Source organism: Diplotaxodon limnothrissa, linkage group LG7 (assembly GCF_057381915.1).
Source record: "Diplotaxodon limnothrissa isolate DT_005_m linkage group LG7, D_limnothrissa_male_GT1.1, whole genome shotgun sequence".
Classification (NCBI taxonomy): domain Eukaryota; kingdom Metazoa; phylum Chordata; class Actinopteri; order Cichliformes; family Cichlidae; genus Diplotaxodon; species Diplotaxodon limnothrissa.
The window spans coordinates 26,953,177-26,970,378 of NC_140602.1; the positions used below are offsets into that span (position 1 = coordinate 26,953,177).

Below are 17,202 nucleotides of genomic sequence, written 5' to 3' on the forward strand. Positions count from 1 at the left end.
CTGTTTCAGATACTGTGTTTCTTCCCTTTGAGATGCTTTGCAGGCCTTTACTGCAGCCATCTTCAGTTGCTGCTTAATTGTGGATCTCTCTGTCTTTGGATTTGTCTCTTGCAACTAAAACTCATGTTGGGTTCAGATCAGAGTAGGACCCTGTGCATTTCATTGTTCATCCTGTTGCTTCTAGCAGTCAGATCATCAATAAACACTAGTCACATATACACCCTGGGCTTTCTAACTCGAGACTTTCTCCTTCTACTCCTGCTTCCTCCCTCATACATATAAGATTAATTGGTGATTCTAAACTGGCTGAATGTGAGTTTGATAAAACGTGTAGGATAAAGCACTATATTAATTACTATAACTGCTCAAATATCCACATATTGCATCTGACAACATTACATGGCCATCATCCACCTCCACAATAAGCCGCCTCCTGCTTACCACAACCTATACTTCTGGATCAACCATATTAATGAGCTAGAATATAGATGTATACTTATTATAGATATATTGTTAGAGTATGCAGGAAACAATTCACAAGTTCCTTTGTGTCTGTGCAGATAGTGGTAAATAAGGGAAAAACAATATATACTACAGTTTCGATTTGTGTAATAAAAATGATTTTTTATCTGTTTCCCCGGGTGTTTAGGAAGTATTTTGGTGAGAAGATTGGGCTGTACTTTGCTTGGCTAGGCCTGTATACCCAGATGCTGATTCCTGCCTCACTAGTGGGGGTCATTGTCTTTTTGTATGGATGTGCCACAGTTGATGACAACATTCCAAGGTAAACAAAAATGCATGTGCAAAAATTCCAGTTCTATGTGGTTCTAACTATAATCACCTCAGAGATGTACACATTTAAAGACAAATGAACACAATTTCAGTTGTTTGACAGGTGACAAAAGTTACAGCTGGAAAGCTACAGGGTAGCACTGCAGGAAAAAGATTTAACATTATTTATTTAATTTATTTAACATATGTGTTATTATCACATAGTTGTGATCATAATCTCAACATGATTATTCGCCTCCCTCTTCAAAACATACACATCATAAACATCCACCTGAACAATAGTGTTATAAAAATGGAATATTTTTGGTTTTTAGACTCAGTGTAACAATCTGTGTTATAGCTGGGGTGTACTTTGAAAACAAAGCTTTATTTGTTGCCAGTGAAAAATGTTAAGGACATAAGGTAGGTTGTTATCTTTGATCATGCAATCAGATTGTGTGATTACTTCAAGTAAAAAAAAAGTTCATAAAAGACAATCGTTTTGTATTGAAGACTACAGAGAATCGGGTTGCTGCAGATGGCGGCTCCTGCCTGAGCCTGGCTCCGTCGGAGGTTTCTTTCTGTTAAAAGGAAGTTTTTCCTTCACGCTGTCACCTGCTGGTCACAGAGCTCATGTGTTTGTTGGGTTTTTTTCAGTGTATATTTGTTGGGTCTTCACCTTTAAGTATAAAGCACCTTGAGGCAACTGCTGCTGTGATGTGGCAAACTATAAATAAAATCAAACTGAAGTGAATTGAAATATAACTCATCCATATTTAAAACTATAAATAACAAACTCAAAGTTTTACATATGCACATTGTTTGGTTTTTGTTGTTTCACTCGGTCTATTGTGGTGTGGTGTGGTTTCCATGTGCTATTTGCACCAAATACTGGAGATACAGGTCATCAGTTCAGTTTCAACTTATTATTAATAGAGTTTAATGCACACCTTTTGTGTTGTGTTGATATCTAGTGCCACTTACCATATTTTTGCCTTGCTCGGATCATTTTACAATATGTAACTGCACACTATTGATATTGTAGGTACGTAATAGAGTGATGATGCCAAAAAGTCTGAAAACGTTACTCTTTCATTCCCACCCAACCCCTCTTCTAAACGGTTTGTGATTGTTTTCCACAACAAAACACTAAGAATACACTATTGTAAATTTAACACAGAGGCTAAGTAAAGAAAGTTAGCAGTAAAAAACTATTTAACAGTGTAGGACTTAAAGCGGATGGAAATCAAAAAATGGAAAGAGGAAGTGAAAGTACAACAAGCAGGAGAGAACTGTAAAGGTTTGATGAATTACTACAGAAATGAGGGCCTCCTTTCCTTTCTCCACCTGCTTTTTATCATCCACAGGATATTATGACATGCTGGCAGTGCAAATTTCTATCCAGTGGAGACAAATGCCACTCACTGTAAGTGTCAGAATCCTAACAGAAAGCAAACAGACTGTAACACAAACCAGATGACCCATCTATTCATCAGTGCCTAATGGGAATCTGTTTTAGGAAAATTGAGCTAATAACAGCTGCAAATCTCAAAAAAGAAAAAACCAGAATAGTTACAATCATTATGATAACAAAAATACTTCACATACTTCGACATTTGCTACCAAAGTCAGCCCTGTGACTGATGGCTGTGAGGTAATCGCTGATTTAAATGGACATGAGCATCCCATTTTATCAGGTATGTCCTGTTTTTTGTGTGTAAACATGCCAAACATCATATCCCAGTGTATATATTGTCATACTATTACAGTCACATCACTAAGAGCAAAACAAAATTGGAGAAATCCACTATGTAATATGAATGTATCAGATACACTGTTTATAAAAAGTGAAAATACTCAAGAAAGAGATTTAATCCAGGAAGACCATGTGAAAAAAGTGTATTTCAGTTTATATGAGAGAGAAACCCCCAGTAACCTGATGAGTCCCCTATGAGCAGCTCTCGGTAATAGTGGAAAGGAAAAACTCACTTTCAACAAGAGAGGAGTCAGACTCAAGAAACAGCAGCGATCTTCCGCTACTTTTTTGGGAGTGTGGAGGATGAGAAAAGAAAAAAAGTATAAACTATAGAGAGAGAAGACGAAATTTAATAAAATGATCTAGTCGAATAACAATGCACAGGGAGTATAAAGGGGATAAGTGGGGCTGATCTGGGAGCTGGTTCCACAGGACAGGAGCCTGAAAGCTGAAGGCTCTGCCTCCTATTCTACTTCTAGAAACTGTAGGAACCACAAGTAAGTCAGGAGTCTGAGAGTGAAGGGCTCTGCTGTTTGACCTATGGTGATTTGGGTGATTCTGGGGGTGGAGGTGTCCTCACAGCATCATTTACCATCCTCCTGTCCTTGTCTATGCTTGTGTATTCACCCTTTTGTTAAATGTTTGGTTTCTGGGTTTCATCGTGGTGCATTTTGTTGGCCTTTTGGATATTATACAGCTCACAGGTGTAACTTCACAAATCTGCATACAGTATACACACATATACACAGAAACAAAATCACCTGCAGATGCAAGACACGTGTTAATACTTTTCTGAGCCCCCCCATCAAAACGAAAAGTAAAAAAACAGAGTGAAGTGCTGTGTTGGAGTGGTAATCAGAGGTTGTTAGGATAAGATGGGGCCTGATTATTTAATATCTCATATGTGACGAGAAAGATTTAGTTTGATTCTGGATTTAACTTAAAATGAAGAGAAGCCTGCATGGGAGAAATATGTTGTCTCTTTGTACTGCCTGTCAGTATTCCTGCTGTACTCTTGTTATTCAGTTGCCATAACAAATTAAATTTTTGTGTGATTTGAGATTAGCCTAAAGATAGTGTGAGGGTTGCATTAGCAAAGTAGTGGTGGGTTATAATCATGTATTTTACATAATCTAAACAGTGATAAAAACAAAAATACAACTCTGCATGTGCCTTTCTGTTAATTCTAGCATGGAGATTTGTCATCCAAGGAACAACATCACCATGTGTCCACTGTGTGACAGAGTATGCAGCTACTGGAAACTTAGCACCGCCTGTGGGACTGCCCGGGCAAGTCATCTGTTTGACAATCCTGCCACAGTTTTCTTCTCTATATTCATGGCTCTCTGGGGTGAGTGAAGATAGAGAAGGTCATTCAAAAAAACAAAAGTAGAGTATGTGTGTCCGCTTTATAACGTGCTGTTAAAAAGTATACGCCTCTCCCTGATTGCTTTTTCTTTTGCTGTTTTGTCACACTTGTTTTTTAAAGCATCAAACAAATGGCAAAAAAAGGCAACCAGAGTAAATATAAAATGCACTAATTAAATGATGATTTCATTTATTAAAGGGAAAAGGTTACCCAAATCTACCTGTGCATATGTGAGAAAGTAACGACATCAGCCTTCCCCGAGTTAGTCTGGAGTCCCTTAGCTTGTTGCACTCAGATTTGATTATTGATAGCCCTTCTTCTGTTTGTTGATCACTTTTCTGGGAGATGTTTTATAAAAGAAATTGAATTGTCTCATGCAGGTGGAACAGTTTTTATTGGCTAGCACTGTCACCTCACAGCAAAAGGTTTTCCAGATTTTCAGGGACTCTGGTTCCCTCCCACAGTCCAAAGACACACATGTGAAGGAATTAGTCATTCCAGGATTGGCTGTAAAGCACGAGTGGTTGTTGATCTCTCTATGTGAGGCCTTATTTACCCAGCCCACTTGTTGCTTTACCTGCGTCTGCTGTGCTTACCACCAATCGTTCTTGTTCTGTGTAATTTCCAGATTTTATATTTGAAACATGCACATTTTGATGTCTGGTTGCTTCTGCATATTTTCTTACCTCTCGTTTAAAGCTGCCATGTTCATGGAGCATTGGAAAAGGAGGCAGATGAGACTCAACTATGAATGGGACCTTACAGGGTTCGAGGATGAGGAAGTGAGTAATAACACAACTGCTTTTCTGTGTGAAAGGATAAAAGGCAGAGACCCAAGGCCCACATAATAAATAAAAGATCTGCTATATATACAATACTATGAAGAGAACCCAGGTCGCCAAACTAGAAATGTTGTCTTTTGTGACAAATATTCATATTCTATTCATATTTTCATATTCATAATAATATTTAAGGAAATCAGACTTTTCCATTTAAGAACGTTTTTGTGTTTATTTTTATTTTTGTTGTCCATTCATGTTCAGTCACATTGAGCATGAATAGACTTCACTATTCAGTGTGATTATGAAAAAAACAGTACCCTCTCTCAGTTTACTGTCATACAGACTGAAAACATATTGACCCATTTTTCACTTTACTTAAATGTTGTTTCTCTGAATTTGTTTTTCACAGGAAGCTCTCAAGGTTTGGTGAAAATTCATATTATTTTATTACTATTATCTTGTCTCTTTACTTTTCATAACCTTTCTGCTGCTGCTGCGATCTGCACAGTTTATATATATTCTTAATACCATGTACAGTCCAAAGATGATTTATTGAAAAAAAAATGACATTTATAAAATTATGACCATTGACTAACATTTTGTTTACAGGACAAAATGCACACATGATTTGACTGATTGGTTCATAACTGTGAAATCCTGATTTCACGATTGTGCTTGTTTGAGTGCTTTCTGACACAAATCTTTAAACAATAAATGAAGAGAGATGGATCCCAGAATGCTTGTTTTATATCAGTGTCCCTTTGGCAACTTCATTGCTTTTTTTCTCTAACTGTTGAGCTGAATGGATCCTGGGATAGATGAAAGAAAATCATATCAGAAAAGAGCTTGGGCAAAATAAAATGTTAATTTTATCACCTTATACAGACACCCTAAAAAGATAGTTCTGTCCAGTTTAACAGCAAACAAACTACCAAACAATGAGTAAGATCATCACACTTGGAAACAGGCAAAAAAGTATGTAGCCAGCTTTTAAATTTGTCTCGTATTTAGGTTAGTTTGATAGTTATAACATGTTTAACCACAATTATTAGTAATTGTGAGACCCTCCACTCCCAGGTTCCATTAGACACAGTTTATAAATGCTGAGTCTGTACATTGTGATAATGTTTCCCCTTTAAACTGCACTGTGGTCATTTCCTTTCAGCTCACATCTTTGCTCTTCTATTCACTTTTACTCTAACTGTGATTTTTCACTTCACTGTCTTACGGATGTCAGTTATTTGACTTACTGAAAAGTAAGAAAACATATTTTTAGTATTAAAAATGTTTTAATTAAATGATGATTGTGGCTGGACTCCACAGTTGTTTTCTCCCAACCTCTGGTGGTTGTTTTCTCTGAAGCTGTTGGAGAAAACAGCCAAAAACATTATTTTTCAGAAAAGACTTCTTGTATTCCAAGCCCATAGAGTGACTTAGTATCTTAAAGAATAACTGTCCCTACATTAGCATCATCTTTCTTATAGGTGGCTGTTTTCTCCAACATCTTCAGAGAAAACAACCACCAGAGGTTGGGAGGACAATCAGATTGATTTTTATGCACCTGTGGCAATAGGAACCAAAACACCTGAATTCAAAGATTAAGGGAAAAGACACTTTTTTGAAATTATATTGATGTTATACTTTTTTGATACTGTTTTTGGTTAGACTTGTCTCTTCAACATCTATTTTAGTTTGGTTAGTATGAATCACTGCCACTGTTTATCATTTTTTGTGTGTGTCATCATAGGATCACCCCAGGGCTGAGTACGAATTCAAAGTAATGCAAAAGTCTCTAAGGAAACGTCAAAAGTCCCAGGACAAGGTAAACACACTCTATGCTGTCCATGAAAATCTTTTATTATCAAAGCTGTGTGTATCATAAGGTTATTGAGTATTCTAGTTGTATTTTACTTTAAAACTGTTTTGCCGAGTGCTTTAGTTTGTGCATAAAAAGGGTGTCTTATGTCAATATACCTACATTTGCTTTTGCAAATGCTTTTAAACATCTTGCAAGAGCTGACACTTTGCCATGTATTTGTATGTTTGCATTGTGTAATCTAATGCTTTTTTGTGCCACTGTTTATTGCACAGCCCACAGGAAAACATTTTATCACCAACAATCTTTTCAAAACATTATGAAAAGCAGTTATATTTGCTTTGTGCACAGAACTAAGACTGCACATTTACAACATATTTAGCACCAATATTTATGAGTGTGCATACCTTCTATTCTGTTTGCCTTGCCTAACAATCACACACACTAAGATGGGTGCACTGGGGGCAACTCAGGGTTCAATATCTTGCCTAAGGCGAGTTCAACATGCAGACTGGAGTAAGCCAAGGATTTGCCCCTCTGCTATCTGAGTCACAGCTGCCTCTAGCTAATGTAATAGTATCTTACTATATAACAGAACACTTTACTCTTAGACTGTGGCCTTACTTGTATTCCTAAAGTATAATAAGAGCCTTGAGCTAACAGCTCCCTAATAGTCCAAGCATTTGTTTGCCATTCATGTGAAATCGCTCTGAATCAGTTTCCTTGATCTTTCATTTAGTTTTTTAGTTTTGCTCTCAGAGAATCAACACCTCTAAAAGTGAAAGTTGGTTTCTGATTATATTTTGTTTGACATGTTTTGGTTCATATCAGACTCAAGAAGCAGGCTACCACAGACACTGGCAACTTTAGAATGTTTATTGAAACACAACAGGATGCGTACTGCCCAGAGTTCTGTCAATGAGCTTAAGGAACTCTCGACAGGTGACTGAGCTATCGTCACCTGTAAGGAGCTTGTGGCTTGGAGGTAACAGATTTCTGGGAATCAATTGATCTTGGCATCAAGTGGCGTCCCTTTAACGGAGGCCTCCTGCTGGCCTGGCCTGTCAGTGATTAAAGTCAGCATCCTTATTTCAGGCCCGTTGGTATTGTTGAGCTGGATAGTGCATTCCTTGTACCAGGCTGTTGATTTCTTTTTTTGGAACTTTCTCTTTGTCTTTTATGCTTTCTTAATATGTTGTGTTGATTTTAATACATTTAAAAGTATGACTGTGGTGACATTACATGTCATGTTTGACCTGAGTTAATTTTTTTTACTGTTTTATTATTTACTTGTTTCAGATAGAAAAGCTTACATTTCAGGACCGTCTGCCTGCCTACATGACTAACATCGTCATGATGTTGTTAATGGTAGGAAAAATCTTATTCTCTGCATATACTGTACATCACTGATGTTATGTTTAAAGGTGAAAAACCCTTTTACTCCTTCAGATTGGTGTTACATTTGCCATTGTGTTTGGTGTGATCCTCTACCGCATCTCCACCAAAGCTGCTCTTCATATGAGTTCCAGTCTGATCACAAGGAACCATGTGCAGCTGACAGTTAAAACCACTGCAGCCATCATCAACCTTGTGGTCATCCTTATACTGGATGAGGTATATGGAGCTGTGGCACGATGGCTTACTGTATTAGGTAAGTTTTGTATAAAACCTATCATAGCTACTGTATACCGCCCCCCCAAACCTAACCCTGTCTTCCTCAGTGACTTTGCTAATCTACTAACCCATCTTTCATCTCTCTCCCCAAATGTGATCTTGGTGGGAGATTTCAACATTCACATGGACAATAATGACCTTCTGCTCACCAGAGACTTTTCCTCCTGTCTCGAAGGCTCTGAATTTAAACAATTTATCAACTTTCCCACTCACTCTAAAGGACACACCATGGACTTGGTCTGCTGTTCTGGTCTTACTCCCTCGAATCTTTCTGCTACTGAAATCCCCATAACTGACCACTTCCTCCTTTCATTTAACCTCACTCTCTGCTGCTCTTCTACCAAGCCAACCCGTCTCATCTCGTTCCGCAACATCAAGAACATTGATATGGACATTCTCACTACCAGTTTGGACAATGTTCAGATTCCGGACTTCTATTCTACTCCTGATGATTTGTTGTTATATTATAACATTGTCTGTCCTTGATTCTCTGGCTCCTGTAAAAACCCACTCTGTTTCCTTCGCTCGCTCTGCTCCCTGGTTTACCTCTGACCTCCGAGCTCTGAAGGCCAAAGCTCGGCAGCTAGAGCGTAAATATAAGAAATCTGGTTTAACTGTTGATTCAGAAATCTATAAATACCACGTACTTCAGTATAAAGACTCCATTAACAAGGCCAAACAAAGCTTCTACTCTGGTATTATCAGTTCTTATGAGGGTAATGCTAGGACTCTGTTTTCAGTTTTCAACAAACTAATTCAACCCCCCAACGCTTTACCACCGCACTTCTATTCCTCTGAAACCTGCAACTCCTTGATGCTGTTCTGGACTACGAAAATCAATAACATCCACCAGCAACTCAGATCAAATGTTGTGTCTACGCCCTCTCCAGAACCTCTTCTCCTTTTTGAGCCGTTTTCCACTTTTCATCTTCCTGATTTATCTGATATTTCCGAGTTAATATGTAAATCAAAGCCTGCCACATGTCATCTTGACCCCATGCCCACGGGGCTTGTGAAATCCTGCCTCTCTTCTTTACTCCCACTCATTTCTGCTATCATTCACTCTTCTCTCACCACCGATATCGTTCCCTCCTTATTCAAGACTGCTCTAGTCACTCCTATACTGAAAAAACCTTCTTTAGATCCTAACAACTTTAACAACCTCCGTCCGATTTCCAATCTACCCTTCATTTCTAAGATACTCGAAAAAGTGGTTGCAGCTCAACTTCATTTACACCTGGTTAATAATAACATCTACGAGAGATTTCAATCTGGTTTTCGCTCATGTCACAGTACCGAAACTGCTCTACTTAAAGTCACTAACGAGCTTCTAATCGGAGCTGACTCTGGTCTTCTCACCATTCTCGTCCTTTTAGATCTGAGCTCAGCCTTTGACACCATTTCTCACTCTGTCCTTCTAAGCAGACTTTCCTCTCTCGGCATCTCTGACACACCCCTCGTCTGGTTTCAATCATATCTCCTCGACCGCTCCCAGTTTATTCAACTAAGATCATTCCGCTCTCGTCTATTCCCCGTCACCTCTGGTGTACCCCAAGGCTCAGTTTTAGGCCCTCTTCTCTTTATAATATACATCCTCCCTCTAGGTACCATCTTCCGCAAATTTGATCTTCAGTTTCACTGTTTTGCTGATGACACCCAGTTATATCTCTCTTGCAAACCTGATTCCTCCCTCCCACCTTCTTCCCTTACAGAATGTCTATCCGAGTTAAAATCCTGATTTACCTCTAATTTTCTAAAGCTCAATGAGGATAAAACTGAGATCCTCCTTATTGGCACCAAATCCAACCTTTTGAAGGCAAACCATTTCTCACTCACCATCGATAACTCCACAGTTTTCCCTTCTCCTCAGGTTAAGAGCCTTGGTGTCATCCTAGACAGTTCACTTTCCTATAAATCTCACATCAATAATCTCACCCATTCTGCCTACTTCCATCTACGTAACATTAACAGATTGCTTCCTTCTCTTTCCACCCAGTCTACGTCCATTCTTGTACATAGTCTTGTTACCTCCCGTATTGACTACTGCAATTCTCTTCTGCATGGTCTCCCCCAAAAATCCCTCCATAAGCTTCAACTGGTTCAGAACTCTGCTGCTCGCATTATCACCAGAACCCCCTCCTACCAGCACATCACCCCTGTTCTTCAGGAACTTAGAAGAAAGAAAGAAAGTGTACTTTATTGGTCCCCGTGGGGAAAATCCCTCTCTGCATTTAACCCATTCACTCAGTGAAGCAGTGGGCAGCCACTGGGCGCCCGGGGAGCAGTGTGTAGGGACGGTACCTTGCTCAGGGGTACCTCAGGGTAGCTGTTCAGGGGAATCGAACCCCCGACCTTCCGATCATGGGGCCACCACTCTACCTATTGAGCTATCCCTGCCCTACTTCACTGGCTCCCTGTGAAATTCCGGATAATTTTCAAACTTCTTCTGCTCACCCTCAAGGCCATTCATAACCTCGCTCCTCCTTACCTTTCTGACCTGTTAACCACCACTTGTTCTGCCCGTTCACTTCGTTCTTCTTCTTCTATCCAGCTTACTGTACCTTCCTTCCGCCTCACCACCATAGGAAGCAGAGCTTTCAGCTGCTCTGCTCCCAGGCTGTGGAACTCTCTGCCCCCTGAAATAAGAAATATTGGTTCTCTCCCCCAGTTTAAATCCCAACTCAAAACTCATCTGTTCAAATCTGCATATTCACTTTGAATCCACTGTTTGTTCATTTTATCTTGTGCTTTTATTTTATTGTTCTTATTCTGCTATTGTTTTACTAAGTGTTTTATCCTATTGTAAAGTGTCCTTGGGTGACTTGAAAGGCGCTCATAAATAAAATTTATTATTATTATTATTATTATTATTATTATTATTATTATTATAAAACAGGCTGTTAACTAAAGCACAAATACAGTAAGGACATTTGTGTCTGGTCAATTATTTCTTTGTCTTCACATTAATTCTTATACCATTGGAAAGCCTTTTTATATGAAATGTAAACATAAATGTTTATTACTATGTTCATACCAGTGTATGAATATCAGTTGGGTCTGGTCTATTGAGAGTAAAACAAAAACACAAGCTATCCAGCTAGAATGGCAAAAGAATAGTAGTTAGTTGATGTATCTCCAGTTCTGTGATTATGTGTGTAGCCCTCCAATGGGCTTCCCTATTAGTTATCTCTTATGCATGGTAAATGGACTGATTGTTATATAGCACTTTTCTGCTCTCCTGGAGCACTCTGAGCGGTTTATGCAGCATGCCTCACTCACCCATTACACCCATACAAGAACTTTTTTCTAATGATCACACACATTCATCTCTGATGGATGCATCAGAGAGCAACTTGGAGTTAGTATCTTGCCCAAGGATATGCGGACTGGAGAAGCTAGAGATCAAACCACCAACCTACCGATTTGTAGATGACCTGCTCTACCAAAACACAGTATTCTCATTAATAATGTCATGAATGGCCAAATATGAAAAATAAGGCATTTGAAAAGCAGAAGCCTCTATGCCTTTGTCACCTCAGAGGGAAGGAGAGAAAGTATGAGTCAAATCTCAGCTATCAATGCCCTCCTCATCTGAAAGGTTTTCCACGTCACTGCTAAGGCAACAAATCACTTGTGTGCAACCTTAAAAAGCAGCTGCGAACTGGTAATTTACCATATCCAGTAATCAGTTATGTAGAATCCCAAACACATGCAAGCACAGAGCTAAAATGAAATGGTAGAAACCCTCATCTAAATGCTAATGTTATGGCTAAACTGTGAATCACCAGGTATGTCCCATCCTTCGGAGGACCCGGCCCACGTAGACCGTGAAGGCCGGGTCATCCGAATGATGTGCCTATGAATTGGGACATAGCTAGCATCATGTTTTTGCAAAACATGAAACAATAAGTACTGATAATGACCACTCTAAAAGTTTAGTTAAAGGAACATCTGGGTTTAAAGGGTAGCTAGAATCTAGACTGATTTTCAGCTCCTGTTTTGTGGTAGTGGGTGGTTGGGGCGGGTGCTGCCTTACCGTTTTGAGATGTGGGGCTTAGGGGGCTTGTGGTGACAGGTGCTGGCCCCAGGTGGGGTGGCTGGCCTCCTCTGCACGGACTCGGTATAGGCCTGGGACCGCACATGATTGGGTGCTTACTTACACAGGAGTTGTCTACACCCCCTTGGTCACTCATCTCCATGGTTTGGAGATGAGACCGCACATGATTGGGTGCTTACTTACACAGGAGTTGTCTACACCCCCTTGGTCACTCATCTCCATGGTTTGGAGATGAGACAACGTGGGAAACTACTTTGTGGTCATATGAATCTAAATTTGAAATTATTCTTGAAAAATGCTGCAGCCTCCTGACTTAAGAGGATAGAAAGCATGTGACTTTTTTTTAATCAGCACTCCATTCAAAAGCATGGCTTTGTAATAGAAGAGTCTGGGAACTGGGCTGCCTTGACCTTTCAACAAATAAAAACATTTCAGGACTGTTTAAAGCCTGATCTTGTTGATCAGACAAGAATGAAACAACATTCCTCTCCCAAAGGAGCAGCAACTGATCTCCTCCCACATGTTTAGAAATGAAAGATGTTTTAAAAGAAGAGGGGATGCCACACAGTGGTGAACATGGCCCCATCTCAACTGTTTTGAGACATGTTGTTGTTTTATTTTGTTCCAGTGTTTAGAAGTAACTGTCAAAAAGAAAAAGAAAATAATAATAATAATTTTTCTGCTCCCTTATAGAGGCTCCTAAAACTGACAAGAGTTTTGAGGAGAGACTCATCTTCAAGACCTTCATTCTCAAGTTTGTTAATGCATTTGCCCCAATCATCTACATTGCTTTCTTCAGGGGAAGGTTAGTAATCTCATAATTTATTGTTTTTGGTTTTTCTTTTTTTCTTTTTTTTCATTTTATCAGTTACTGTTTATGCACAAAGTTCAATATTTGATACTTCACACTTTAAACAGTTTTCCATTCATTTTCATTTTAGACTTGTAGGCAGGCCAGGCAGCTACCTATATGTGTTTGACTCTTACAGAATGGAAGAGGTAAGCCTTGTGTTTTTACAAATTAACCTCAAACAAAAGCTGTCATAATAATTTCAGACTGGACTTGGAGTATAATTGTTCTGAAGATAATTTAAACAAAATAAATACATTTTATTTTACTGCACTTTCTCCCAGTTTTCATACTAAACACATTTTTAAGTCACATCCTAGAAGTATAATGACATTTTTATTGAACAGCTTGTTCTTTCTATTTTCTGGTAAAGAGATTGTTGCCCTAAGCTAAACGACTTCACCAGAGTCAGAATCAGAATACTTTATTAACACCAGGGGACAATATAATATTACATATAATGCATAATATTAGATCAGTATTTCAGTCTTGCCTCAGAGAAAATCACAATTGTTGACTCTGAATTGGTTATACGATTGAATGAGTATGCACGATTGTGTGTGTGTGTGTGTGTGTGTGTGTGTGTGTGTGTGTGTGTGTGTGTGTGTGTGTGTGTAATAATAATAATAATAATGTACTCCTGCACATCATGTGAACTATCCAGAGAAGCACTAACACAATCTTAAAGACCACATTCAGCCTGCTTTACTTTCTAACTGGAGATTCACCTTTATATCACAAACATGTTAGTTATCATCAGTCATCTTCCTCTCACTTTTTCTGAATTACAATGCTATTTCCAGAGAAAAATGCAAGTGTAAAATCTGCACTTACACACTACTCATTTCCTCATCAGATCTGCTTAGTTTTGACCAAGTCACTTAGAAAATGAAGTTGGTGCAACATTATTAATAAATTGGCATTCCAGTATTTATCACACACTCTAATAGATACACTGGGGCAACTTCCCCAAAGATATTTCAACTTATGGACTCGGGTGGACTACAGGAGGCAGGGATCAAACCAACCTTCCTGTGATTACATGACCCAAGGTAGAGCAAGTCATTCTGCTCTGCACACTGTTGTGTTATAATAAAAATATTTACATTTCTCCTAGTGTGCCATTCTCTGAAGGTGTTTAAGGTCTAAAGAAATGTTGCTGCCATACCAGAGTGAGATGTTGCTGGTCAGGACACTCTCTAAAGTGCCTTTGTAGAAAGTGGTGATGGCAAGAGTGCAAGTGCTGTTGTGTCGTCTTGACAAGAGAGGTCGTGTTTGCATACTGTGTCAGGTCATCTTTTTGCCCAGATATCCACACAGTCAGTAAAAAAAGTGCAGTTGTTGCTGTCTTTGCAACAAGAACGGGGAATACTGTCATTTTGTTTTAGGTGTACTTTTAAAAATTCCTTCTTTTCTGTGGTTGACTTTAGTGTGGGATTGTTTTACAGTGTGCTCATGGAGGCTGTCTGATGGAGCTGTGTATCCAGCTGAGTATCACCATGTTGGGAAAGCAACTTATCCAGAACAACCTTTTTGAGATTGGAATACCGTAAGTAGGATCACTTCATATTGGTTTGTTGCTCTTGCACATCACATTGTTGTAGTGTAATTGCACGAGATCTTCTTTCTATAATCACTCCTCGATATTCAGGAAGTACTTAAAAAAAGACTTATCTGAATTCCACTCTCTTGAATTCTGTGCACACTCCTACATATTGACATTTAGTAATAACAACTTTTGATATGCATATCAAACACTGTTATGTAGTGAGGAGATAATGTAACTTTTTTCTGTTCAAATGTAATCACTGGCATCATAATTCAGCTAGAAAAAGCAGAAGCCACAATGCCAATTTGAGTAAACCGTATAACACCCAAGGCTGAGGTTAGCATTGACAGCCTGTGGCAACACAAAAAACACACTCCGTTTGACTGTAGCTGTAGAGAAGGATCATCAAACCATCAAACAACTCATCTGTAGTCCAAGTTATTACTTATACATTAAATGATTGAACACAACTTATTACTTCCAAAAGTACAGCACCGACATGCCATTAGAGTGATCTGTGGCCATTATTGTTCATATATGCGTGCGTCTATATGCATTTGTGTATTCATATGTGCACATGTCTTTCAGCAAACTGAAGAAACTGATTCGATACATTCGGTCAAAGCAAGGAGCTTTTCAGGAAGAAGAGAGACAGAAGAAGTTGACGAGATATGAAACCGACCATTTTCTGGAGCCATTTGGTGGATTAACTCCTGAATATATGGAAATGAGTCAGTACTACACACTAAATATCCTTCACCACTTTGGTTCTTAAATACTAGATATGAACAAAGAAATCAAAGGATAAAATATCTGGAAGTAAGAATAAAAAAGTTAGAAGAGATTAGCTTTCAATCAGGTCAAAACAATGAGTATATTGTAAAAGAACTATTACTATTGAGAACGCAATATAATGAAATGACAAGTGAAAAAGCAGCTGTTAATTTATTGAGATTAAAGCAACAATTCTATGACCAAGGTGAAAAACCCAGCAAACTCCTGGCATGGCGTATAAAAAAGATGGAATCTGAAAGGGCAATTACAAAATTAGAAAATTCAAATGGTAATACTATAGTAGACCCATTAGAGATAAATAATGCATTTAAAAGATTTTATGAAACGCTATATAACTCTGAACTCAATAATGTAACTAGAATGCAATCTTTATTTCTAGATAAACTTGAAATACCAAAAATTTTAGAAAAAGACAAAGTAAATGTTGATAGGCAAATTAGTATACATGAAATTATAGATGCAATAAACTCCTTAAATGCTGGCAAAACAGCTGGTCCAGATGGATTGCCAATTGACCTTTACAAATATTTTAAAGATAAATTAGCACAGCCCCTCTTAGATATGTATATAGAATGTTTTAATAATGGCAATCTTACTGACTCATTAAGGAAGTCTCTGATAATACTGCTTCCTAAACCTGGAAAACTAAATAATAAGTGTGAAAATATGCGCCCTATAAGCTTAATCAATACAGACACTAAAATTATTTGTAAAATTTTTGCTAAAAGATTAGAAAGTATTCTTCCAGTTATTATAGGGGATGATCAAAATGGATTTGTTAAACATAGACAGGGTTTTCATAATGTAAGACGAGTTTTAAACATTCTTCATAATCAAAGTGAGCAGGACGATACAGCCATTCTCTCGCTTGACGCGGAGAAGGCTTTTGATAGAATTGAACGGTCATATCTTTTTGATGTCATTGTTAGATTTGGGTTTGGAAACGTATTTCTGCATTGGATCAAGCTATTACATTGTCATTCTGTGGCTCAGGTTAAGACAAATGAGATAATCTCTGAACAATTTGATATTAAAAGAGGGTGCCCGCAGGGTTCACCTTTATCTCCACTCTTATTTCTTTTAGCTATTGAACCTTTGGCAATAGCTGTTAGAAACAGCAGACAAATACAAGGTGTTAGGATTGGTAGAAAGGAACATAGAATTGCTTTATTTGCTGATGATATCATAATATTTTTAAAGCAATTAAAAAATTCTGTGCCCGCTGTAAAGGATTTATTAGATCAGTTTGGGGTTTTCTCAGGGTATAAAGTTAATGTAACAAAATCGTCATTAATGTTACTTAATCAAGGGTACATTCAAAATGTAAGTCAGAATATATCTGGCTTTACTGTTAACTCTGAATTCATCTATCTAGGTATTAAAATAGTTCCTTCATTAAAAGATGTGGTGGTACTTAACTATAATATAATACTACAGAAAATTTCCAAAGATTTGGAGCGTTGGATAAGTCTACCACTATCTATTATTGGAAGGATAAGCGTTATTAAAATGAATGTATTACCTAGACTGTTGTATATGTTTCAAAATGTCCCACTGGCTCCTCCTGCTGGATTATTTACTAAATTAACATCACTAATCAGAGAGTTTATCTGGAACAAGAAGCAGCCACGTATTCGTTTGTCTTTGTTGTACCTTCCCTTTGATACAGGGGGGTTGAAATGCCCCAACTTTTACTGGTACTATTTGGCTATTCAATTAAGGACAATAAGATTTTATTTTTCATCCCAAAATACCCCGTCATGGGTGGGGATGGAAGCAAATG

At 38.2% G+C, this 17,202-nt stretch overlaps 1 protein-coding gene across 2 annotated transcripts in view; it reads left to right on the forward strand.

Annotated features, from left to right (window-relative positions):
* Window positions 1-17,202, forward strand: part of LOC146628393 (anoctamin-1-like) — a 42,846-nt gene that overhangs the window by 18,006 nt on the left and 7,638 nt on the right. For both annotated transcript variants that reach the window (XM_085359502.1, XM_085359503.1), the window contains exons 10-19: window positions 650-784; window positions 3,718-3,878; window positions 4,596-4,678; window positions 6,426-6,500; window positions 7,794-7,862; window positions 7,944-8,145; window positions 12,919-13,030; window positions 13,167-13,224; window positions 14,524-14,624; window positions 15,213-15,355. In XM_085359502.1, the coding sequence (XP_085215628.1) occupies window positions 650-784; window positions 3,718-3,878; window positions 4,596-4,678; window positions 6,426-6,500; window positions 7,794-7,862; window positions 7,944-8,145; window positions 12,919-13,030; window positions 13,167-13,224; window positions 14,524-14,624; window positions 15,213-15,355 (1,139 nt within the window). The remainder of the gene's footprint in view (window positions 1-649; window positions 785-3,717; window positions 3,879-4,595; window positions 4,679-6,425; window positions 6,501-7,793; window positions 7,863-7,943; window positions 8,146-12,918; window positions 13,031-13,166; window positions 13,225-14,523; window positions 14,625-15,212; window positions 15,356-17,202) is intronic.